Below are 26,829 nucleotides of genomic sequence, written 5' to 3'. Positions count from 1 at the left end.
CCGAGTCCTCACTTCCTTGACATCTGCCTCACCCCTGGCCACGCCACCTCTTCTGGGAGAAACAGAGACTCCAGGAGGAAGCAGAAATGGGCTCTGAGATGTTTTTGTGGGGTACTGTCAGAAATCCCACACTTGGTGTTTCTCACAGGAGTTCATTGAAGCTCATTTCCCATACAATGTGGACAAGCCCGTTCACCAGCTTTTCAAGACCACAACTAATTAGAAGCACCAAACTGCAATGAGGTGAGGGGACCGAGAGGCAGGCAATGCAAGCCCAACGCAGACACAGGGCCTGGGGCCGGGGCAGGGGTCCGCAGGGCCAGACTCTTCGCAACAGACGCTGATCAGCAGGAGGGGCATGGCCCACCCACGCAACAGGGCAGTGAGGGCCAGGGCCCAACTCCACAGGGCACCAGGGCCATCGAGAAAGGGCACTGTCATCTTACCCAATCCCATCAGGGATGGCTGTTGCAAGATTATGAATCCTAGACAGGATTCTGTGCACGGGGCCACACCCAAACCCCACATGCCTCTAAGCTGGGCCCAAGGCCATGCTGGTGCTTCCTGAGGGTGAAAGCCGTAGTCTGAAGACAACCTGAAAATACCAGGGATTTGAGCCAAGAAGTGACCTTCCTGAAACCTGAACAGACGCTGATGCTGGCTGTGGTGGCAACGTGCATACCCGGTGGCTGCCACTTCCGGGATCTTTCCTCCCCTGGCCTGCACGTCATACGATGTAATTCTCGATGAGAACTGGATTGTGCCAAGGTTCCATGTTTCCTCCTCATGAAAACAGGGAAAGGATCTCTGTGGCCGCATAGAGGAGAGAGAGGCATGATCTCCCCGGAAAGGCTGCCCTCCCTTCACAAACAGAGCCCAACAGAGGTGAAGCCCGATGACGCTTAAATGGAGACTTATTCTTAAGAGCAGGGGATTTAAGGGGTTTTATTTTAACATACCAGAGAGGCAGAAACATCCACCTTTCTCTGCTTGAAGTTTACCCATTTACCTGTTACTCTAAAGTGCTCTTTTACTCCAAATGTTGGAAACTTAAAAAATCTTTTGCTCTGACCTTTGGATCATATTCTGAACTCACATATTTGTAGCTGTCATTCAACCATTCTTTTCTTCCTTCCAAGAAGTTCCTGGCAGACTTAAAATTAAATGAACAAGTTTGCTTCTGACTCATGGACACAGGAACACACGTTTGCCATCTCTGTCTCCTTGTAACACAGTTACAAAATTGACAGAAATAAAACTTTTGCATTGCTTTTTTTTCTTAGATGAATCCAGAACATAAGGACCCTAAATCTCAGTGACACTTGTTTAAATACTGCCCACCTGGCTGCCCCCAGGTCAGCAAAGAACCAGCTGGGGGGAGAAAACGGCAAGAGCACAGAAGCTGGTGAGGTTGCACATCGTTTAGGTTTGATTTTCTAGATCAGAAACCATACAACAATTTCACAGTGAATCCCAGAACCTCACTCTTCTGTGGCCAGGCAGCTCTGTCCTGGGGTGGACAGGCCAGTGTTCCACAGCCTGGGATTCTCCGCAGTGCTGTAGAGAGGAGCTCTGACCTGCCCTTTCAGCTGCCAATCAGAGCAGCACAGCAAACCTCATCATTCACGACTTGGAAGGCTCAGCGTGCAGAGCCTGTCTCCTATCACACAACAGCAGGGTTTTCACGCCATACGCTCACTTAAAAGCATATGTCATGCTGCTTTCCTTTATTTTACTAAGGTCCAAAAGCTGCCACCATCACGGGCTGCGCTAACACCTCTGCAGGCCCCACGTGCAGCACTGTGTGTCCGGGGGTCAGCAGTCGGCCCCCATCGCACCCTCTCATCACAGACCACGAGAATTCATCACAAGGATCTGTGGAGCTGAAAAGAAACACCTTGGCTTCCTGTCTTGTCTTTTTAGCCATCAACCTGAAAGACGAGACCATTGTCTGGCTTCTAAAGGACACTGCACTATAAATGTTTAGCATGGGGTGAAGTATATGCACAATTTGTGTTATTGATAACATAAGTCACAAGAGGAACTCCCTATCCACCACTGATCATTTACCCCTCTCAGGCAGAAACGGGAGGCAACATCCGTCAGCGTGGACAGGCCTCACCGACATGGAATCGCAGAGCCAGCGGGGGCAAGAACGAGGGGTTCCAGCTTGCCAGGGCATTCAGCCATTCATTTTTTGAAAAACAGACGATTTCTATAAAGCCAAGGAGTGCCTGGCAAGTTTTCCTCACAGAAACATGCTTATTTGACTCAAGAGACCTCCTTAAAGAACACTCTGTAAAGTAAAATAATTACATTTTTTAAGCACATACAACACAAATCATTATTCCACGGCACTGAGGAAAAGCAATGAGACAGCTGAACTTGCCGCAGGTAAAAGTCCTACAGAGCGCGTTTTTTTGGATGTTATTTTTACTGGGAGTGCTTCTCTAAGTATTTGTCCTTAAGAACAGTTTCTTCTCCTCCTTGAAAGATCAATTATAATAACGTGAATGCGGCAAGTGTCTGTATTAATTTCCCAATCTGTCAGAAAAAACAAATTCATGAAGTTCCCAGGCAGGTTCTCGTGGCCCATGGACCTTGAGGAACCATCTGACTGGCACCGGTCAGACCGACCTGCACGGAGCGGCCGTGGGGATAACCGGCAGCATGGACTCGGCAGGTGCACATACCAAGCCAGTCGGGATCCCACACACTGCTGGGGGTCAACTGAGTTCCTGAACACATTTAGAGATGAGCAGGAGAGAGGCAAAACGCAGGTCACCTCCTGCTGCAGCTGCCCTTCGGGAAGCTCAAAGGCATCTTCACGCTTTCCAAGGGGCACGTTTCGAGGGCAGAAACTCACAGGGCATCTAATGTCATCAGACAACTCTCCTCCCAGGTTCAACACAGAGACCCTGCAGGATACGTTCTCATGTTCCAGAGGGTCTAGGGTCAGGCCAGCCTAGCTGGTGACTGGAGGTCCTATCTGTCCAGCCAGCCAGGTACTCAGAAGAGGGTCAGGCCCAACCTGCATGCCCCACCCAGCCTCAACCCAAGGGCTGGCTGGGCCAGATGCCAAAAGCAGACCCACAAACCCTGTAAATGGATCCCTACCATGAAAACAGAAAAAGAGCCTCTGCAGTAGAAGACAGTCTGTGTGTAGTCCCCACATTTTCCAAAATACAAAAAGTTTTACAGTGGTTTAGTTCGATTGGACTCTATCAGCTTTTCCTATATTTTTCTGAAAAGCCTTATGTGAAAAAAATAAAAGAATGAAAAACAAGGGTAAGCCCTTGGTAAGTGAAAGATGAGCCCCCTCAGCTCCCCAGCATCCAAGATCTAGAAGTCTTACTGCTACTATTTTTGTAATCTAAGTATGACCCAGGGTGATACGGTCCATTTTTTCAAGTAATCAAATACGGCAATCAACATTATGGAAAACTAAACAAGCCCCAAAATAACATTAGAAAAATAAACACATACAGCCTGGCCCCTCTCATTAGACTGTGGGCACTGCAGGGAATCTGACGAGGTCAGAGCTCTGCAGCCGCGGGAAGATGGCGTGGGGGAGCTGCTCCGCTCTTGCAGAGGCCAAGTGCTCCTGGACGTGATGGCATTCACAGAAACCTGATACTGTCAGGCAGTTATGAAACTAACTTAAAAGCAGCTTATGTTGCTTCCCTTTTGGAAAATATACCACTTTCCCAACTGATGTGCTTCTCACACATGTTTTTAGGGAGGGAAAGGTAACTATGCAAGGAAGTCGTTGGTCCCTGTGCGAAGCCACACACAGGTAAGTGGACTCACCTGGGGAGCAGGAATCACACTTTGTACAGAAGCACAGATGCAATGTCACTGAAGAAGGCCCAGTGGTCAACCTGTAATTTATCTACTAAAGAAACACCCATTCAGAGGAAGCAAGGACCACCCTGAGACTCACAGGCACTCAGAGAAGGGTGAAGGCAGGGGCCAGAGCCAGCAGGATGCTGCCCCAAATCCCAGCAGCCACTGTCACTCAGCGACCAGAGGACAGCAGCCACACAGAGCACAGATGGCTCCAGGGGGGAGCACCCCGAGATGAGGGAAGGCAGCACCCAATTCTACTAAACTAGGAAGCTTCACAAAAGGCTTCTGACACCAGATCCAGATGGCGTCCAAGGTGCATTCATCCCACAATTTGGGTATAAGGTAATATCAATCCAACACTTAACTCTTTCAGAAAATAGAAGAGGGAATGCTTCCAAACTGATCTGTCATCAGAATGAGCCTAATTCCAAAACAAGACAAAGACAGTACCAAAAAAAGAGAAAAGTATACACCTGGTTTAAAATTCTAAAAATTTATTCTACCAAATTTAAAGAATAAAGGAGCAAGATCATATGACTATGTCAACACATACATGAAAATCATTTGACAAAATTCCACACAGTGAGGAAGACGCCTCTGAAACCCAACATGGAGAGCAAGCCCTTACTGGTGAAATCCTGCAAGCTCCCCCAAACCAGGAACCAGGGAAGGACGTCTGTTGTCGCCACACTTACTGAAGTCATCCTGGAGGGTTCTGGACAGCTCAACAGAAGAAATTAAAAGCATAACGATCAGAAAGGAATAAGCATATTGTTTTTATTCACAGACTTCATGAATTTTTATACGGAATCCTAAGCAATCGCAAAACAACTCTGGAACAAATACATGAATTGAGTCAAGATCCCAGAATCTAAGATCAACATACAAGTCAGTTGTTAAATACAAGTAGCAATAAATTAAAAGGTTAAAAAGTTTCAACCTAATTTAGAATACCATCAAGAACAAAGTATTTGGAAATGGAGTTTGCCAGATAAGCAAGGCCTCCAGGCTGAAAAACCACCCAACGCTGCCGAGGACAATGAAAGAACCCAAACAAATGCAGACGCCAGTCAAAGCCAAGAACTGAACACTTCAGTATCAAGATGTCAACCCTCCCAAAACTGACACCCAGGTTCAATGAACTCCCCAGTCGAAATAACAAAAAGAATCATTGCAGAAATTTACACCTGAATTCTAAAAGTAATATGCAAACTTAAGAGACATAGAAGCCAAACCATTTAAAAATAAATAAATTTAGAGGACTCATGGACTTACATTACCTGGCATCAAGATGTATCACAGGCCAGGCGCGGTGGCTCACGCCTGTAATCCCAGCACTTTGGGAGGCTGAGGTGGGCGGATCACGAGGTCAGGAGATGGAGACCATCCTGGCTAACACAGTGAAACCCTGTCTCTACTAAATATACAAAAATTTAGCCGGGTGTGGCAGCGGGCGCCTGTGGTCCCAGCTACTCGGGAGGCTGAGGCAGGAGAATGGCGTGAACCAAGGAGGCACAGCTTGCAGTGAGTCGAGATCGCACCACCGCACTCCAGCCTGGGCGACAGAGCGAGACTGTCTCAAAACAAAACAAAACAAAACAAAACAAAACAAAAGATGTATCACAAAGCTACCTAACCAAGCCAGCATGGAAAGGGCATAGAACAGGCAAAGGTAGGCTGAACCAAACAGAGCAAAACCAGAAACAGGCTCACACACCCTTGGTCAACTGATGGTAATTCAATGAAGAAAGGAGACAATTTTTATTTTTCAACAAATGATGCTAAAACAACTAAATAGCTACAGGGAAAAAATAAACTCTGTACCTCACAAAAAGGTAATTCAAAGTGGATCGCATATATCTAAACATAAAAAAAAAAACTACAAAGCTTTTAAAAGAAATTACAGGAGAATTTATTTCAGACATTACAGTTGGCAAATATTTCTTACAAAGAATACAAAAAGTGTTAAAGGGAAAAAAAGACATATGGACTTGTTCAAATTTAAAACCTCTACTCATCAAAAGACACTATTGGAAAAACAAAAAAGCAGGCCTCCAACTTGTGAGAAAATTATCACAATACATACATCTGACAAAAGTCTTATATCCAGAACCACAAATCAATAACAACAAAAAACACACAAACAAGAAAGCTCTAATTTTAAAATGAGCAAAAGGTGGCCAGGCGCAGTGGCTCATGTCTGTAATCCCAGCACTTTGGGAGGCCGAGGCAGGCAGGTCACAAGGTCAGGAGTTAGAGACCAGCCTGACCAACATGGTGAAACCCTGTCTCTACTAAAAATACAAAAATTTGCCAGGCGTGGCGGTGCATGCCTATAATCCCAGCTACTCCAGAGGCTGAGGCAGGAGAATTGCTTGAACCCAGGAGGCGGAGGTTGCAGTGAGCCGAGATTGCACCACTGCACTCCAGCCTAGGCGACAGAGCAAGCCTTCATCTCAAAAAAATAAAAAATAAAAAATGGGCAAAAGACTTGAGTAGATATTTCACAAAGAAAACACAGGAATGGCCAAGACTTCATCAGGATAAGTCATCAGCAAAGTGCAAATTAGAACCACAATGAGATATCCTTCATACCAGCCAGAATGGCTAAAATCTGAAAAACTGACACCACCAAGTGCTGCCAAGAACGTGGAGTAACTGAAACTCACACACTGCTAGTGGAAGTTTAAGATGATCCCACTCTGAAGAAAGTTTTGGCAATTTCTTGTCAAGTTAAATATATATTTGCCATCCAGCCCAGCAATTCCACACTCAGGAATTTACTCAGGAGAAATGGAAACAAAAATTCACAAAGAGGACTGACTTAAGGGGGCACAAGGGAATTTTCTGGAATGTTCCATATCTTGAATGTTCTATATCTTTGGCGGTAGTTATACAGTTGTACACTTTTGTCAAATGAATTGTACACTTGAAATCTGACTTCTATGTAATTTTTACCTAAATTTTAAAAATGATAAAATGTTAAACTTAATTGAGTATTCATATACTTTTGTATACTATTCTCAAACTTTTAAATGCTCCCCCCACTAAAATTAACTACACACACAAATACTGCTGGCTGCCCCCCAAATCCCACTCCCTCCTTACTCACAGGACACCTAATTTTAGCCCATATATGACATGCCCTCCTTTCTTTCTCTCCTACCTGTGGCTGAGGCCCAGGAGCTGTCTTGAAGCACCAGGGCAGGGACCACCATCTGGAGACCCCAAGCTCAGAGGAGCCCGAGTTCCCAGGGGCCATGAAGGCACCAGCCCCAGCTCCCACGGTTTGTCTACAGGTGTGTCTTCATGAGAGCAATCAGCCAGATCCTATTCAGGATTTAGTATTATTTCAGGGCTGTTTTTACACCTGAACCTGATCCTAACTTGATTCAGAAAGTTCATAAAGCAGAAATTCAAAATTAAGCCTCTTCATCCTATTTGCATAATCCACAATGGGCATTTAACTAAACATATCTTATACTTTTTTTGTTTTGTTTTGTTTTCCTTTTTCTTCCCCAAATTCACTTTGTACCTTTACTTTTTCCCACAAGAAAAAAAAAAAACAACACATAATTTCTATGATTTATTGTGCAACTGAACATGCTAAAAGACAAAATGACATTTTCCCCTACAAATTATTTGGTGCCTGTGATTTTCTGAACACTACAGCCAGATGGTTCTCATAGAAACTGAAAAGAGTGTATTCACATAGTTCAAAGGTTTGCTTATTTTTTGGTCTCAAAAAGACTATATTGATTGTAACGTGCAGCTCTACAGGAAAAATCTCGACAGTGGAGGCGAGTGCTGATATTTATGACTGCACTTGTGCTCATTATGGCTGTCTCTGACAGGGGTCCATTAAAATCAATTTTTATGTTTCTTATGTATTTTCTTTATCTAATGTTCTTGGCATTGTGTTTATTAGCCAGTTAAGAGAAACACCAAGCATAGGAGTGGGTGTTTTTTTTTCTTTTTCTTCTTTGGTCAGAAATAACAAGAGCTACAATTTTAATAGAATGAACTGAGGAAATTAAATGTTACATTTCAAAGCAAAACACTAAGGAACGCTTTACATTTTTTATGTTTTTGCAATTAGAGAAATACAGTGGGAGCTGTTCACAAAAAGAGAAACATGTACGCTCTTAGAAATGACAAGACCCTAAAGTCATGCTGAAAAGGGGCTTTCGGGCCCTTCCCTCTGGCAGGGCCATCCTCAGCCACACCCGCGCCAAGGGTCTGACCACGGCTCTCAGAGGGCAAGTGGGCCTCCTGGTTAAGGGATTCCAGAACATCAAGCAGTCCTAGTATGAAACTCACCTGGTAGACTCTGGAGGAACAGGGAACGCTGGTCTGGATTTTTTTTTTTTAATCAAGATGAATCCTGCATCTCCCTGTCTCTAAATTTCCAGAGAAATATGCTGAAGAACCAAAATGTTCAATGCTCATCACCAAACAACTCCTCTGTAAACGTAATCAAACATCTTGGAGCTCCTAATGAAAGGGTATGAAGGGAATGGCCCTGGGTTCATTGGAGGCGGAGAGCTCCTGAGCAACACACAGGGAAGCTGCAAATGCAGCAGCCATCACAGCACGCTGTTTTGAGAGACGGACTCGTGGTTGCGGTTGTGGGGGTAAGGCTATGCGTTACCCTGTGATCAATGGAAAACAAGCCGTTATCACGTATACTCCTCGGTTGCTTCAGCATGTGCGATATATGGGAGCACGTGGGCTCATACTTACTCAGCTGCAGATGTCCCCTTGCCCAGGAGCTTTATTTCGTGCAGACCCTGTTCACAACCAGACAGCTCCAGCTTCCCCAAAGGGCTGTCCAGTGTGGTGCGTTTCATTTCACAAGCCTTGTCCATTTTTCCAAGTACCTAAACAGAAATAATTTTTAAGACAAAGTGTATACGTAAGAGGCTGGTCGTATATAAAACACAACAGAAGTACTGGTTATTTAAGACACAAAATATATTCCAAAGCTTTTCCTCATTTTTGGAATTATATGATGCATCATTTTTACAATATGGTTACTGTGAAGACAGAAAATTACCACAATTACTTAGAGCAGCCAACCAATACTACAGTCTCCTTTTATTTCCTAAAATTACTATATCCCGATTCTTCTCGTTTGTCTTTAACTAACGCATCACTGAAGGAAGCTGACCTGGTAAGAGCTCCTTTTAAATAATACCCACAACTAAGCTAACTTTGTTTTACTAAAACAATTAATAAAACAACTACCACAGACAATAAATCCCAAAGACAAACTGTTCAATATTTGGAATAAAGTACATTTTAGAATGAAGCATGTACGCAATGACTTACAGAGATTCAACTCAGCACCTACGCCACGGCACCTGTGTTAGGAACCAGCCCGGAGAGGATGAGCAATGCTGGGGTGTTCCACTAATGCTGTGGAAAGCACGTTTAATTTACATTTAAAGAGATGTACAAGGCTGGGTGCAGTGGCTCACGCCTGTAATCCCAGCACTTTGGAAGGCTGAGACAGGAAGATCACTTGAAACCAGCCTGGGAAACGCAGCAAGACCCTGTCCAAAAAGAATTAAAATTAGCTGGGTGTGATAGCACACACCTGTAGTTCCAGCTGCTCAGGAGGCTGAAGAACAGAGCCTGGGGAATACGGGGGAACACATCTACAGGCTACCTTTACACTTGTACATTTCTTTCTCTCTTTTTTTTTTTTTTTTTTTTAGAGATGGGGTCTTGCTCTGCCGCCCAGGCTGGAGAGCAGTGGTGCAATCCTAGCTCACTGCAGTCTTGAACTCCTGGGCTCTAGCGATCCTACCTCTTCAGCCCCCTTAGGCACTGGGTCTTGCTATTTTAGCTCTGTCCTCCCATTGCCACAGCTTCTCAGGAAGACACACAGCAGCTCGTGGCTACTCAAGGAAGGCTGTCCTCACGACTCCCATCACACCTGGACTCTTCCCACTCCAACCCAACCATCAGCCCTCAAAGCTTACTGAGAACAACAAAGCAAGGGCTCCCTACCTCGAGGGGCTGGAGCAGGGGCAACAAACTAGAGCCTGTGGGCCAAATCTGATTCACTGCACCTGTCTTTGTAAATAAAGTTTTATTGAGACACAATTGTGTTCATTTATTTACACACAGTCTCCTGCTGCTTCCATGCTGCAGCGGCAGAGGTAAGCAGTTGTGACAGAAGCAGTGTGGTCCTGCAAGCGCAGAACACTGACTCTCTGGCCCTCCATAGAAAAGGCCTGCAGACCCCTGGAACCCTCTACAGAAAGGTCTGCTGACCCATGGAAGGGCAGCTCACTGGCACCTTCCTGCTCTGTTCCCACACTGAAGCAGGTCTGAATTCCGCATGCATCTCAAATCTCTGCGCCTTCACTGAAGGCCCTCTCCCTGCCTGTCCGCTGGGCACCTTGCTGCCTGGTCTGCTATCCTGTGAAACCTGCCACCAGCACTCCAGCTGACCTTTCCTTTCTGTGTCTTCCACATGCTTCTAAGGCCACACTTTGGTTCTCTCACCTGTCTTTCTAAGAACGAGGAGAGAGGTGCGTTTATGTCCCTTAAAGGGACCAGGGTTGGGCAGTGGACCCCAAACTACACAAGTGTTTTGTAGAAGCATTACTCTCAAGATTCAATCCTAAACTGTCACACTCCAGAGCCGCCTGCACAACCTCTCCTTTTCTGTGCAGACTGACAGGGATTTGAACTGGATCCCATTCGATCGCCCCAGAATATGGAAATGGGATGTGCCAGAAACCATGCCCCATCAGAGAAGCTCTGCCCACATCACACTCCTTCAACATCTCACCCTACAGCTTCCCTGCTGCCTCAAGGGTAAAAACCAGGCTTCCCGAGAGGGCAAAGACAGCCCTGTGGAAGGAGTCACCTGCCTTCCACTTACCACGTGGCAGGGGCCAGATAAAGGCAGGGGGTGCAAATCATGGCCACCCGCCCACTGTCCGTTTGCTGTGAGAAAATCACTCTTGGTGCTTCCAATGTCTTTGTCTGTAGGATAAATCAGACCAAATCACAACGGCGGCACGAGTTTAGAGGGAACGTATGCAAAGACCAGGCTTCCCAAAGGCTCTGTAGGATTTGGGGATCACTGTTATTCCCACCATATCAACATTTTAACCCAACCCCTTTCGCCTCTGATCTCATCCCCTGGAGCAGGCTGCCCCAACTCCCCCAAGTCTCATTCGAAGCATCACCATCCCACCCATTCTTCCAAAGTGACTGCCTCCCCTTCTCCCATCTCCATTTCTCAGAGCCACAATCTTGGCCCCCTGCTCCTGCAGACATCTCCCACCATCCTGGGCCACTGCTTCTCAGGCAGGATGCTGGCAGCTCTGCTCAGGGCTCCCTGAAGAACAGCACGCATCACACACACAAGGGGTCATAAAATACTTGTGGAACTGAATTACCAGTGTGACCACCATCCAGGCCAAGCGTCCATGAGAGCATTTCCCAAAGTGTGTTCACAGAAGACACTGCTCAGACAACAGGGCTCTAGAGGCAATGTGAGAAATCTGGATGCTCTCTCACCACTTCTTGGAAACTCGCCCTGCACGGTGGTGGGTTAAAGCTTCCAGCAGACTGGCAGTAAACAGCCCAGCTTGGGTTTCGCTCTCTCAAATGTGGTTCTCCATAGAGCCACGTTTGCTGCTCTATCATCCCAGTTCGGGCAGGGCTGCAGGCTGTCAGGGTCAGGAGGCCTGGGCTCAGGGCTCTGGACTCAGGTGGGGATCCTGGCCAGCCCCGAGCACCTGCATCAGGTAGCACTCTTAACAGCAGGTGTCAGAAACTGACACGGGCTAATTTAAGCACAAATGCTGTTTACTGAAAGGCTACTCCACAACTCAAAGAACTTCTGGGAAGGCTGGAGGAGCAGGCTCAGAAAATAGTAGGAACCAGAACTGGCCACGCTCCAATCACAGCCAAAATCAAGCTTCAGGAAACATCTGTGGGGCAACCAGGCACAGCAGGCATGGCAGCTGGCACTGTTGCCACCGTTGACCCCGGAAACAGGATGTGGTAGCTATGGCCACAGTTGATTCTCGGCTGCTCTGCCTCCGTGGGACCTGCTCCCAATTCGAGTCCCAGGCAGGAGCCCAGCCCTGGTGCTGATGCCCGCCAATATGTGCCAGTGTCCGAGCAGCTGCAGGAAGGGACGGCCTGGGAGAGGAAGGGTTTGCCCACGTCAGCGCCTGAAGCTGCACTGCAGACATTCGGACTGGGGAGTGCCCCATGTGGGGACTGGTCAGACACTAGCTGCGCACTCCTCTCCCAAGCCTCTATTTCCTCATCAATAAGACCCCTGACTCCTCTACCTGACAGTGCCACTCTGAGGGTCTAACCTGAGACGGCCACGGCCAGGGCTTTGGGCACTACACACCGTGACGGGCTGGAAGGGCTGTCACGCCATTCTGCACAGACCACACCTCGAGTTCACCCCCAATCCAAGCGTCAGCCAAAGGGGAAGAGATTGGAGTGTGCAGAGACAGGGCCAGGGAGAAAGGCAGGAGCCTTGGAAGGCCACTGGGGGTGAATCCCAGTGAGCTGAAGGAGGGGTATGGGGGATGGGGGATGGGGTGTCCCCCACCCAGAGGAAGGAGCAGGGCGGTGGAGAGCCACAGGCAGCTTAGCCCCGACAGCCTCCCAGAGAGAGGAGTCCTCAAGGTTATCAGGGTCTGGGACCTGACCACAAGAAGCCAAACCTGGGAGGCCAGCGGTTGGGAATGCGGTTGGAGAAGGCTTCCAGCCAAAGCTGGTGTGGCCAAGTGAACTGCCTGCCCTGGAATGACCAACTCTGCACCCCAGAGAGCACCGCCACCCAGGAAATGCCCAAGGACCCCAGCTGCTGGCCCAAGGGACCCTAAAGCTCTGGCACATCCCCGACTGAGCCCTGCAGTGCTATCCCCATGACCAGCATCATGGCATGGGCCTCTCATCCAAAGGACAGGCCGGCCTCAAGCCCTAGGAACCAGCTCCCCTGGCCAGCAAGGGTGGCCTGAAGCCACGGGAACACACTGAATCAATTACAAAGCGGGGAGTTGGGGGGACCAGGTCAGCTCCATCCAAATCATTCCAAGAACCAAAAAAAAGGCAACCAGTTTATAACTGCAATAATGAATGAGTTCAGAATCTGACTTCCAAATGAGCAACAGATTCCAGCTCCTGTCCATATCCAACTGGCTAATTATTTAGGTATGAGAAGCATGAGGAAGCGAATTCCTCAGACCTGCTTACAACCCTAAATAGGATCAAAATAAAGCCCTGCCTCATTTCACCTGAACATGACAATGAGCTGGAACCCACCCCCCAACCCCCCCAACCCCCCAACCCCCACCCCCCTGCAACCCCGCCTAAGAGCAAGCCTCCCACAGAGGCCCGCAGAAATGGAATTTGATATGTCACTGAAACCTGCATACTACCTTTTTTTCCTGTAGACAACCAGAGCATTTGGCACAGTTCTTCTGCGGGCAATGGAGAAGTTAGTTTAGGGCCGATTCCTAAAATGCAATGGCTGAGGTCTCTACAGGACAGAAGCCCCAGGCCACCGAGCATGGCAGCATCTCTGATGTGATGCCCAGGGCTGACCTAGCAGGTGTGCACACCGGGCCAGCAGAGAGGTGGGGGGATGCCTGCAGACTAAATGGGGGCATCGCAGACACCAGGAGGGACCCACAAAAGCCAGAAATCAGGCAGTGAGAAAAGTGAGTTTCAATAGCATGAAAATGTGACAGGAGTGAAACCATCGCAACCCAGCCAGGCAAGAGGCTCAACTTAGAAGCCACAATATCAGCCACACAAAGGCTGGCACAGTGGTGGCCTGGACAGGTCACAGGCAGCCATGAGGGTAACGGACCCTCTCCCAACACCCCGCACAGCAATACCGCCATGCCCCAGACCCAGGAAGAAAGACGTCTGGCTCCAGTGATGAGATCCCATCAGGATCTTCACCAATGCCCAACAACCTCAAGAGAGGGCCATTCAACGGGGGAGGCCAGACCCACAGCCCCAGGAGGGACGCTGGGAAGGGGACTGGCCCATGCAAGACGAAGATTCACTGTGATCCCTGCAACCTTGACAGCACCCCAGCCTGAGCCCAGAGCCAGAAGGCAAGCCCACACCCAGGCTAGCACGCGGTGGGCAGAGTGGCGGTTAGGGAACCACCCCGCAGGGCTGGGGCCACACTTCGGGGGAGAGTGCGGGCAGCTGAGAGCTTATGGAGAAACTGACATCTACACAGAGAACCGAACTATGGGGAGGGGCCGCCGGGCGAGGAGCCACGCAGGCCAGGGCGAAGGCACCCGCCACGAGAGCTGGGGGATGAGGCCTGGTATGCCTGGAGAGGCATGGGGGGCACAGCCACGCTCGGGCCCTGAGGCCGCCATGGCCAGGCCGGTCCTGCTGGCTGCCTTTTCCCTGAAAAGCCACAGAGTTTTCAATAACGGGAGATGCAGCTGGTTTGCATTTTGAGGCTCCCTCTGGCAGCTCTGTCAAGACTGGACCAGAACCGAGGTCGATTGTGGAAATAACCCACTGAGAAGAGGAGAAACCCAACCAGGAGAGAAGCAGAAGGGAGATCAAATCACGGGAAACAAACCAGGAACAATCAAGAGACGTTTAACCGACGCCTCAGCAGCCCCTACACAGGAGCTACTGGGCTAAGGTGCCAGAAACTGGAAGGAGACAAATGTGATCTCCTAGAGGGAGAAAAATTACCCACAAAAAGTAAACCACACCGTACGGTGCTTGCAACTTTTCCATAAATCTAAGATTATTCCAAAATCAGTTTATTTTAAAAAAATCAAATAAGGTAGGATGATTTAAACTATTCCTTTGTTATCTGCATTTTCTCAGCTTTCTACAGTTAGTACGAGTCGACTTTTCAAGGAGAAAAAAACTGTATTCATATCCAATCTGGGCCAGTCATGGTGGCTCACACCCGTAATCCCAGAACTTTGGCAGGCCGAGGCAGGAGGATGACTTCAGCCCATGAGTTCAAGACCAGTCTGGGCAATGTGGCAAAACCCCAGCTCTACTAAAAAATATAAAAACATTAGCCACGCTGGTGGCATGTGCCTGTAGTTCCAGCTACTTGGGAGGCTGAGGCAGGAGGATTGCTTGAGCCCAGGAGGTTGAGGTTGCAGTGAGCCACGATAGTGCCACTGCACTCCAGCCTGGGTAACAGAGCAAGACCCTGTCCCCACTGAAAAAAAAGAAAGAAAAAAGGAAAAAGAAAAATGAGAGCTATACAAAGAAATAAAGAGTACCTAAAATTATGAATACATGGGTAAATATAACATACAAAAAAAAGCTAATATGTTACACCATCGATGTCAAGTAGAAAAACAATGGCAAACATTCTCCACTTATTGTTATCTCACCATGTCTTATATGCAAAACAAATGATGGTTAATGCTTTTCTGAATAAAAACTGAGGTGTACAATAATTCTGTGAGTTAAAAAAATAAAGATTAGAATAAAATGAAAACACACACAAGTAAATCAGATCACATCTTCCCTTCATTTCCATCACGATGAGAAAACACTTCCTGTGGATACAGCTTAAGCCAGGGGTCCAGTCCACGGCCTGTTAGGAAACGGGCCACACAGCAGGAGGTGAGCAGCGGGTGAGCGAGTGTTACTGTCAGGTCAGCGGCAGCATTAAATTCTCATAGGAGTGTGAAGCCTATTGTGAACTGTGCATGGGAGGGATCTAGGCTGGATGCTTCTTATGAGAATCTAGTGCCTGGTGATCTGAGGTGGAACAGTTTCATCCCCAAACCATCCCCCCACTCCCATCTGTGGAAAAATCAGTCTTCCACAAAACTGGTCCCTGGTGCCAAAAAAACTGGGGACCCCCTAGCCCAAATGGTCTCAAATTCGGCAGGGCCACACTTCCTTCTCTGGCCTCAGTCCCCCATGACCCCATCGCACCCACATCCCCGCTCCCCCTGCCACTGCCCCTCACACTCCAGCCTCGCTCTCGCTTCACAGCGTCCGTGCTACTGTTCTGTCTCCTTCCCAGCCTGCACAGTGGCCACTGTCATCTCACTCACAACCATGCTCAGACGTCACTTTCTCAGAGAAGCACCACTATACCACTGCAGCTCTCCACAGCCACTACACACTGCAGCTCTCCACGGCCACTCCACCACCGCAGCGCTCCACGGCCACTCCACCACCACAGCTCTCCACGGCCACTCCACCACCGCAGCGCTCCATGGCCACTCCACCACCGCAGCTCTCCACGGCCACTCCACCACCACAGCTCTCCACAGCCACTCCACCACCGCAGCGCTCCATGGCCACTCCACCACCGCAGCGCTCCATGGCCACTCCACATTACAGCTCTCCACGGCCACTCCACCACCGCAGCGCTCCATGGCCACTCCACCACCGCAGCGCTCCATGGCCACTCCACATTACAGCTCTCCACGGCCACTCCACCACCGCAGCTCTCCACGGCCACTCCACCACCGCAGCTCTCCACGGCCACTCCACATTACAGCTCTCCACGGCCACTCCACATTACAGCTCTCCACGGCCACTCCACCACCGCAGCACTCCACGGCCACTCCACCACCGCAGCACTCCACGGCCACTCCACCACCGCAGCGCTCCACGGCCACTCCACCACCGCAGCGCTCCACGGCCACTCCACATTACAGCTCTCCACGGCCACTCCACCACTGCAGCTCTCCACAGCCACTACACATTACAGCTCTCCACGGCCACTCCACCACCGCAGCGCTCCACGGCCACTCCACCACCGCAGCGCTCCACGGCCACTCCACCACCGCAGCGCTCCACGGCCACTCCACCACCGCAGCTCTCCACGGCCACTCCACCACCGCAGCTCTCCACGGCCACTCCACCACCGCAGCTCTCCACGGCCACTCCACCACCGCAGCTCTCCACGGCCACTCCACATTACAGCTCTCCACGGCCACTCCACCACCGCAGCTCTCCACGGCCACTCCACCACCACAGCTCTCCACAGCCACTCCACATTACAGCTCTCCACGGCCACTCCACCACCGCAGCACTCCACGGCCACTCCACCAACACAGCGCTCCACGGCCACTCCACATTACAGCTCTCCACGGCCACTCCACCACTGCAGCTCTCCACGGCCACTCCACCACCGCAGCGCTCCACGGCCACTCCACCACCGCAGCGCTCCACGGCCACTCCACATTACAGCTCTCCACGGCCACTCCACCACCGCAGCTCTCCACGGCCACTACATCACCACAGCTCTCCACAGCCACTACACCATCGCAGCTCTCCACGGCTGGCTAGGCTTCTCCTTGTGTGAGAACAGGAAAGTTGGGCTGGTTTCAAGTCTGTGTTCTGAGGAATTCCTGTTTTCCTTCAACCCAGAGTAGTCTTAGCTGATCTACTGCTGTATCCCCAGCATTTAGAATAACAGTGCCTGGCACCCAGAATTTCTCAGCAAATATATGTTGAACAAAACATCTAATTATATGAATCATGCAATGATAATTGAGATAGGAGTTCAGAAGGAGAACTCCAGGATTAATGAGAGCCTGTATCAAGGGGTTGGATGTCCTGGGGAGTCCAAGAAGGCTTCCTGGAAGAAGTGCTGAGACAGAAGGGATAGTGTTGTAGTTTTCTGGGTGGAGAGGAAGAGGAGAAGAGAGACTGAGGCAGGCAGGTGCGCACAGGCAAAGGCACTGGCGCTGGAAGAAGCACAGAGCATTAATGAGCAGAAGGTGGTGACCAGGTCACCAGGAGGGAGAGGACCCGGCTTTAAGATGACACTGCCTCAGCAGCTCCTGGAGCAGTGAGGGCCAAGTCCTGGGATGCAAGTCGGAGAAACGAAGGAGAACACAGATTCCAGGCGTGTCAAGGGCAGGGACAGGGAGAGGTGTCTGGGAGGCTGCAGCCACAACCACCAGAGACAGGGTGACAATGTGTGTGCAAGCTCTCTCCAGGCAAATCATAGAATCTGCTCTGGCTACAAGTGTGCTGTGAAAAGGAGAAAAGAAAAAAGCCAACCACCTACTACACCCAAGCACAAGGTTCACAGCTCCATAAAACAGGGTCTGTCTTAGAAAGAGGAATTCCTGGCCCTTCTTCCCTGAAGCAGCCCACCGGAACCTCAGGGAACACACAGGGGCAGAGAGGCCCTCGGCGTACCATCAAAGGAAAGCAGGCAGCTCCAGTGTCCCGTCTAACTCAAACACGCCAGCTTCGAATCTGCAGAATAAACGACGACGTGGAAGACCCAAATGTTTAGGACTTCCAGATTTTGAACCTAAGGGGGCTCCAAAAGCTGTAACAGGGCATGTGCACATAATGGGACAGCCGTGTCACTGAGAGTACCACAGTCTAAGGGGCAACCAGACAAGCAGGCGTCCAGTGGACTCAGTGCTGTCTGCCTCTCGGGCTTGCACAGAGGGACGACAACACAGCCCACATTTGGGACAACACCACAGCCCACATTTAGGACACCCAAGCGATTCAACAGTCAGGCTTCCTAATGTCCCCCCTTCCCACTCCCGCGAAGCACAAGCCTGCGGCCCCACAGCCTCGCAGTGCTCCCTGCACCACCACGGCATCCACCTAAACCACATGAGTGGCTGATGGTACTTGGTGGCAGAAAAAAATTGATTTTTCATGGCTATTTGGAGACCTCTGGAAAAATGAAATGAATTTCGTTTCATCTCCCTTTTAACGTGAATGGCGTTTAAATAACAATGTTCTGAATTAAGCAATTGGCGCCAGAGGCCAGTTCCTGCCATATTAAAAGGAAGAGACCCAGAAACAGACACTGTCTTCTTTTTCCCCTACTGGTAGTCGTTTTCCAGGCCTGCTGCACTAAAAACCATCAGGTCTAAAAACCGTCCTTCCAGGACCATCTTTGCAGCTATGTCTTTCCCTCTTAACCATTTCCACTGCCGGTATCCTGTGCAATGAAAACACACAGAAACAGACTAGCCGGGTGTGGTGATGTGCACCTGCGGTCCCACCTATCCAGAGGCGGAGGTGGGAGAATCGCCTGAGTCCTGGAGTTCCAGACCAGCCTGGGCAGCACAGTGAGACCACACCTCAAAAACATAAAAACGAACGGGCTAAAAGGGAGAAATCACCTGCCTCCTTGTAAGCTGTTTACAAACAAGGTAGCCCAGGTCCCCTGTGGCCTGGGCTTCGGGTCTGTGTGAAGGGGGAGTTTGGCTGACCTGAGGGAGGAAGAGGACCATGTCGGACTGCCTCACAACCTCCCACAAAGACATCACAAGATGAAAACTAGCTTTGCAATCTCCCTTCTGAGCAGGGAATAAGGGGCATTGGGGAAGCCCCTCTCATCCTCAGGACTCACGCTCAGCCCACCTCAAAATCAGGCATGAGATAGTATTTTAATTTAAAAAAAAAAAAGAAAAGCATGTGTCAAAAACACTTCATCCCTATCACCTAATCATAAACCTGGCCACGCGGTGTGGCTGATGCTCACCAAGTATAAAGGGCCACGGCTAAGAGATCCCACCCGTGGTCCCAGCTGTAACCAGGGGTCTCCCCGTGGATTCAGCTGGGTCACATCCAGCACAAGACAGTCAAGTGTGGCTCAGTTCATTCTGCTCTCACAACCGAAAGGGGTTCTGTTACATTGAAATCGTTTCACCAGACAAAACTGGAGCTGCCACCTGGGATGTCAAACTGAGAAGGGATCCAAACGGCATTCCCAAATGCCACCCCAAAGGCTCCTCGTGGGGGCCTAACACGGGAGCCCTGGAAAAAGGGAAACACTCCTGCTTGTGGCTAAAGTTCTGTGAACCCGGCTACACGCATGCAAAAACCGAAGGGGAGATTCTGCATTAGAATTACATAACCAGGCCTGCAAATTAAAAGAAGGTTTCTACCTGAAGCCGCATTCCACAAATACTGCTCATGTCTTGGCTTACGCACAGACTTCCAGGGTCTGGGTCCTTGAACAGGAGGTGTGCCGGTTTTTATTACTGTCATCGGAGCTGGCCCCGCACAGCAGAGCACCTTTCTGATTAATGATGCTTTGGTTGTAAAGAATACTCTAACAACAAGAGCCCTGGGGAATTAGGGATAGTTGAACAATGAGCCCTGGCAGCAAGGTTCCAGAAGCACCCCAGGCACGTGTGTCTTATTAAAGGGCTCAGCATAGTCATTGAAATAACACATGACGTGTGGCACATTATAAAACCAACGTGAAGATGCCTACACATCAGATCCCAGAAGCAGACGGACATCTAAGGAAATCTGTTCACTCGTCTTTAAATCACCCATTTTGAGATATAAACTGGCACCTGTCTACATTTAAAAATCATACTTAACATAAAATCTGGTTTTCTTTTCTAAACTCTTCTCTTTGGTACATAGATGGAACTAAATATGAGTAATGCGGGAAGATAAATGCTGTTCTGAAGCTCACACACTGCTTTGAATCTGTGCAATCAAGCAGGAAATCAGTCAGCAAGCAGTTAACATACAAACTGCTGTGTGTGTGTGAAAGTAATAGATCACACCTAGAGAAAAGGGCAGAAAACGTAAATGTGTACAGTTTTAACAAATTGCTCCAAAAATTCCCTGGAACTTCAAGCACTTTGGAACAACGTTTCCAGATTATAACTGCCACTCCCATATCCATTCCGACAGTTTAGCTAAACCAACTCTAGCTCTAACTGACGATTCGTTTGTGATACCAGAACACTGTCAAGACCAGCCTATAAAAGTCTTTCTGGGGCCGGGCACGGTGGCTCATGCCTGTAATCCCAGCACTTTGGGAGGCCAAGGCGGGTGGATCACGAGGTCAGGAGATCGAGACCATCCTAGCTAACACGGTGAAACCCCATCTCTACTAAAAATATAAAAAATTAGCCAGACATGGTGGCGGGCACCTGTAGTCCCAGCTACTTGGGAGGCTGAGGCAGGAGAATGGCGTAAACCCAGGAGGTGGAGGTGGCAGTGAGCCGAGATCGCGCCACTGCACTCCAGCCTGGGCAACAGAGCGAGACTCCGTCTCAAAAAAAAAAAAAAAAAAAAAAAAAGTATTTTTGGAAGGTTCTTAGTAACTATTACCTGTTTCTTTAAGAGGTTTCATAAAAGGCTTTCCTACTTGCCATCTCACTGCAGACCCAAGAAAAATCTATATGAAGAGGTTCCATGACATGAATGTCCCAGTGTCAGAGGGTGTGCAAACCTGAGTACTCAGGTGTACATGCCCGGTGCACGGCAGAGCTGGGAGACACGGCCACAGGCTAAACACTGTGCGTCCTCTAGCTAATTGTGTAGAGGAAAACATTTTAATGCTAAAATACAGATAAAATGAAAAATTACAAGTTGTTTTTGTTTGTTTGTTTGGCAAGGCTGCAGGGGCCTGAGCATGCCAGAGATGCCAATCGTTCTTGAGGGCGGGAGGTAGTGCAGCCAGCTTAGGCCTTAGAACCCTGGAACGTCTCTGCACCGGAGCCAGGAGGCAGAGCGGGCAGCCACTCTTTTGGTTTCAGAAGGTCACGGGCTGCTCTGCTTTCACGACACTCCCAGGTCATTAGGACACAGTAGGTACCAGTGCACCTTCTCACACAGACCTTGTCTTCAACACAGGTCACAATGGACACTTGCCATCAAGAGATGCTTCTGCTACCTCCAAGGTACCTGGCAGTGTCTGAGCGGGCACTTCCAAGAGGCTGGGACCCCGCCAGTCTCTAGGAGGGTAATGAAACCCACCATGGGAACCTGACCCTAACTCCAGGACGCTTGGCTTCTGACAAGCACATTGTGGACTCACACAATCTCATGAATCCAGCCAGGGTCCTGCCTGGTCAGAAATACCATGGCACCCTCTGCTCAGAACACGAGGCCACCTCCGCTGTCTCTATGGAGCTGGCAGGACTGTGGCTGTTCCTTTAAAATCAAATAGTGCTCCCCAGCCTCTAGACAACGGGAATGCATTAGAAGAGAAGAGCTTTCATAGTCCCCAAATCCTGTAAAAGCAAGACGGATTCCACAGTGGAGGGAACCCCAAGTCTTGTGTGAACCAGGGAGCTGTGCCCGTCCACGTCGGCAACCCGGCCCTCCTGGCAGCATGGGCTTGGAGATCCGCCTATGAATCTCTTCGAGCTGACCCCAGGCCCGAGACATCCGAGACCTCAGCACTCTCTCATGCCCGATTGAATCACACCACACTTCAGCCTTCATCAAGCGTGATTCCTTTAGTTTACTATGAAAAAGACAATGAGAAAACACCATGTTTTCCCTCATTTTTAACTAGCCCTGCTAGAACTTCCTACGCTAACATCTGTGATAATGCCAACTGCCTTGCAGAAGGGAAAGAAGCTGCACCGGCCGTGTGGCCTGGCCAGGATGGCACTCACCCCACAGGGCTCTGGCCCAGGTCTCCCACCTGTGCCCGCCGAGGCCCCCGCCGGGTCACACATCTCACCCCACCAGCAGCACACTCCTCACAACCTGGGAATTTTCTGGCACTTCAGGAACCAACTAACTGCTGTGCTGCACAGTGACAGCCTGTCATGAGGAGTAAAGAGGTGGCAGGCTGGTGTTCAAAATGAAATGTCACTTCTTCAAACTGTTACAGCTTGGGAAGCTTCAGCTTAAATATGTCATGGCAGAAAATAACCTTATTCTTTATAGCCTCTAAAGTTGGGTGAAGTTTCACTGACTTCTTAGAGAATAAGTAACATGTGCGAACACAAGAAGATCTGAGGGAAACATCAACTTTCTCAATTAAGCAAGGCAGCCAAAGCCACTAATTCCTGCCCCGAGCAGGTGCTGGGGGCTCTCTGTGGCCACTGTGGAACAGCCTGGACAGTCCCGTCCAGTGGCTGAGGGGACGCTCCTCTTTCTCCTCGTCCAGCCATCGCCATGGGATTACACCCCTCCCCACCAAGGAAGGACCTTGTACTAGCAAAGCACCAAGTGTTTGCAATGAAGCCATGGGAAGAAAGCCATGGTGAATACAATTTTCTACCTGCCCTGGGATGGAATTTGTACATTCAGAACATGTGGTTTTTGTGTCATGTTACCCACTTAATGATATAATCAGTCAACACTGGGATTCACCATAATGCGTGTCTCCAGGTTGACAACCAAACCCTTGTGTGCGCAGATCCTATGGACAAAGAGCACTGTGGGATGGGGGCTCCAGGACGGGCACCCACCCCAGCCTCAGGGCAATCTCCGGCAACCGTCCAGGAGTCACACACCCACACAGGAAAGGAACAGTAGCTTTCTGCAAAGCCTACATGCACTTCTGGCCACCTGAGGCAAAGGCATTACCTGTGTCCAGAGGCCCAAGGTAGTAAGCCCCTCTTCTCCCAGCCCGTGACCCCTGCAGGGCCCCCATGCCCTTCCCAGGCATGCCTTGGTACCTTCTACAAATGCTAAGGTGCACCCTGCCAAGAAGATCTGAGTAAAACTAGGGAGGAGCTATTTCCAGTGACCTCCAACCCCCACCAGACTCAGCAGCGTTCTGATTGCTTCTTTATCTCCCACTCACCCTTACCCAGGCTTCCCAGAGCAGGGAATTCTTCTCCATTACATGCCGTGGTTCTGTGTGCATTAAGTCCCAGCAGCTCAGTTCAGCACACAGGGCCCTTTGCTGCCTTCTCGGTCCAGACCACTGGTCAGTCCATCTCCCATGGCCCTGCATGCGCTGCACCGGCACGCTTCCCTCTGCACACATGGGCCTCGGTCTGCAAACGGCAGACGGACGTTCCCACGGCAGGCAGCCTGCATGTCCTCCTGGAGCTGTGACTCCTGCACTGTGCTGCTGGCACTAGCACTGGGGAGGTGCACAGGCCTCAGCTGCGGCCCCCTGGACAGCAAAGTGCAGCCTCGGCCTTGTGGGACCTGCCCTGGGCCTGGGGTGGGCAGCACACGTTTGTTGAGCCAACACTGTGGGCAGATGTAGACCCCCTGACCCCAGCAGGTAGAGGGTCCCTCCAGCAGCTCTGGCCACATCTCCCCAAGGTACCAGGTGGAAACATCCTCCCTGGGGGCCTGGAGGAGAGCGTAGACTCCTGCAGGACTGAGGTGGGTTCTCTTAGCAGCTGCTGTTGGATACAGTTTGAATCTGGCCCGGCTGTGAGCCAGACTGCCAGAGGCTCCCTCTCTGAGGCTACCAGTGGGTGACTTCCTTTCTTACATGAGGTCACTGAAGTCCCTTCCATCCAGTAATCTGGAAGAATCTTCACACTGCAGGTCTCTGAATCGCAGTGAGCTGTGAGGCCAGTGACTTCCACCAAGAGGCTGGGCAGGGGCCTCACTCACTGCATCCAGAGCTTCTCTGAACTCACCCTGCATGCAGCCACCCCGGGCGACAGGGGGACACACGGACTGAAATCCCCTCACTGTGTCCAGGCTGGTGTGACCTCCTCACTTCCCAAATAACGAAACTGAGGGAAAAGGGGCACTTGGAGCTGGTAAGGTCACTCTGATGATGTGCGGGGCTTGAGCTCTGAGCAGCCCAGACACCAGCTCTCCATCCCCACTCGAGATCAGAACTGGCCCTGAAACTGCTTCCAGGAGGGCCATGCCCAGTCAGGCTGGGCACGTGGACATCTGACAGGAATCCAGGGACAGCAGGTGGTGGGGCAAGCCTGCGTGCCATAGGGGCTCCGTACGCGCACCATAGGAGCTCTGTAGGCACACCTTAGGAGTTCTGCACCCACACCGTAGGGGCTCTGTACGCACACCATAGGGGCTCTGCACCCTCACCATAGGGGTTCTGTAGGCGCACCGTAGGGGCTCTGCACCCTCACCGTAGGGGTTCTGTAGGCGCACCGTAGGGGCTCTGCACCCTCACCATAGGGGTTCTGTAGGCGCACCTCAGGGGTTCTGTACCCGCACTGTAGGGGCTCTGTAGGCGCACCTTAGGGGCTCTGCACCCACACCGTAGGGGCTCTGCACCCGCACCGTAGGGGCTCTGTACATGCACCGTAGGGGCTCTGCACCCACACCGTAGGGGCTCTGTACTCGCACCGTAGGGGCTCTGTACATGCACCGTAGGGGCTCTGCACCTGCACCGTAGGGGCTCTGTACTCGCACCATAGGGGCTCTGCACCCGCACCGTAGGGTCTCTGTACTCACACCGTAGGGGCTCTGTACTAGCACCATATGGGCTCTGCACATACACTGTAGGGATTCTGCACCTGCACTTTAGGGGTTCTGTAGTCACACCTTAGGGGCTCTGTAAGCATACCATATGGGCTCTGCACTCGCACCGTAGAGGCTCTGCACCTGCACCGTAGGGGCTCTGTACGCAGACGGTAGGAGTAGACAAGGAGATGGAAGGAGATGCTTTAGGACACGTGCACACAATGGGACACTCCAGTTTCGGCAACCTCGGTCTAGTGTCACGGGTAGCAGCCCCACTCCTCCTCTGAGTCTTGTCTACAGCAGCTCTAACAGCAGGGTCAGGTAGCTATGATAGCAGCTGTACATCACAGAGCCAGAAATATTTCCGACCTGGCCCATTTCAGGAAACATTTGCTATCCTGATCTGAAGGATCCTGAGAGCATCTGTTTTGTCTGATCCCATCTTTTTCTGCCCACTGATGAACACGTCATGAGCTCATGCAGATAAACCAGATGCTTGCTGCACTGCCTGTGGCACTACAACCTCAACAGTGATGCTGTCACAAATGTTTCTGGAATTTTCTTTATTCTTTTTCTTTTTTGGTAGAGACAGGGTCTTGCTATGTTGCCCAGGCTGAACTCAAACTTCTGGCCTCACGCAATCCTCCCATAGTACTGAGATTACAGGTGTGAGCCACTGTGCCTGGCTGGAATTTTCTAAGTCATGGTGTAGAGAGGCCAGCTATCCTCTAATGCAAAGCAATGCCACCAGTCACCAGTCAACACCCACGAGCTGTTGATGTGCCGGCCACCAGTCAACACCCACGAGCATTAAGCCTGCGCACCACTGAGAACAAAGAGAATTAAGTCCTCTTTACCCTTAGCAAAGACTAAGTTTCATGAAATTTCTGCAGGGAAGAATTCTTGCGTGAGACGCGTGGGATGATTTATGACTCAGTGTCCCGAATGGAAGAGCCTGGTGTTCCAGACACGTTCCAGTGGCTCCTGGTGTTCCAGACACGCTCCGGTGGCTGTGGACAAGTGGGCCTTGATGGCACCAGACTCCGTAAAGGTCTCGTGCTCCTGGAGCGACAGGCTCCATCTCACCGCGAGGCCACGCAGCAGAGGAAGTGCACCCTGCTTCCAAATGATTAACCCAATGCTCTAGTCCACAAGGCAGGAAATTTTATGTTCTAAATTAGTTACATTATACCCAAAACCTATCAGTGGCTTGATAACTTGAACATATAATTTTATACCTTTTACTCTTTAAACAATAATTCAGTCTAATCCTGCAGCTGAAGCCAAGATTTCCAGGCCGAAAGTGCACTTTCCATTTGATTAAATACTAATAAATGCAAGAATAAAATACCAGTCTTTTATCTTACAGTAAATTCTTCAAAAACCATATACTCTAACAATTAATTATTTCTCTGGAGAAAGGGACAGGCCTTTCCCCTCGAAGACAGCTTAGTAGTCTCCGAGTCTTAATTATGACAGATAAAACATAATTTATAGTAGTCCAGGGCTTACAGAAAAATGATATCATAGTCGAGGTTCTTTGATTCTTGAAGTGACCTGTCAGTAGTCAGGGCTCTGGGAGGAGTGCCCCAGACAATCACCACTAGGCCCAAAAGAGTCAGGACAGTCCCTCTTCCTGCAGAGACATGCCCCATGCACAGAGCTACTATAATACAAACGGCAAGATATGTATGTATACAGCTGATGCTCGGACAGTACAGGGATTGGGCTGTTGAAGCCCCACACAGTCAAAAATCCACATAACCTTTTGACTCCCCCAAAACTTAACTGCTAATAGCCTACTGTTGAATGGAAGTCTTAATGATGACATAAACATTCAACTAACACACATTGTGTATG

The 26,829-nt window shown here is 49.9% G+C and overlaps 1 protein-coding gene across 2 annotated transcripts in view; it reads right to left on the bottom strand.

The window, feature by feature from the left end:
* MGMT (O-6-methylguanine-DNA methyltransferase) overlaps positions 1–26,829 on the bottom strand; it is a 301,054-nt gene that overhangs the window by 220,556 nt on the left and 53,669 nt on the right. For both annotated transcript variants that reach the window (XM_002821283.6, XM_054523062.2), the window contains one exon: positions 8,593–8,729. In XM_002821283.6, coding sequence (XP_002821329.4) covers positions 8,593–8,729 — 137 coding nt within the window. The remainder of the gene's footprint in view (positions 1–8,592; positions 8,730–26,829) is intronic.

Source organism: Pongo abelii, chromosome 8, assembly GCF_028885655.2.
Source record: "Pongo abelii isolate AG06213 chromosome 8, NHGRI_mPonAbe1-v2.0_pri, whole genome shotgun sequence".
NCBI lineage: Eukaryota > Metazoa > Chordata > Mammalia > Primates > Hominidae > Pongo > Pongo abelii.
The sequence above is the reverse complement of the archived record's forward strand: the minus strand, read 5'-3'. Positions and strand labels throughout refer to the sequence as shown.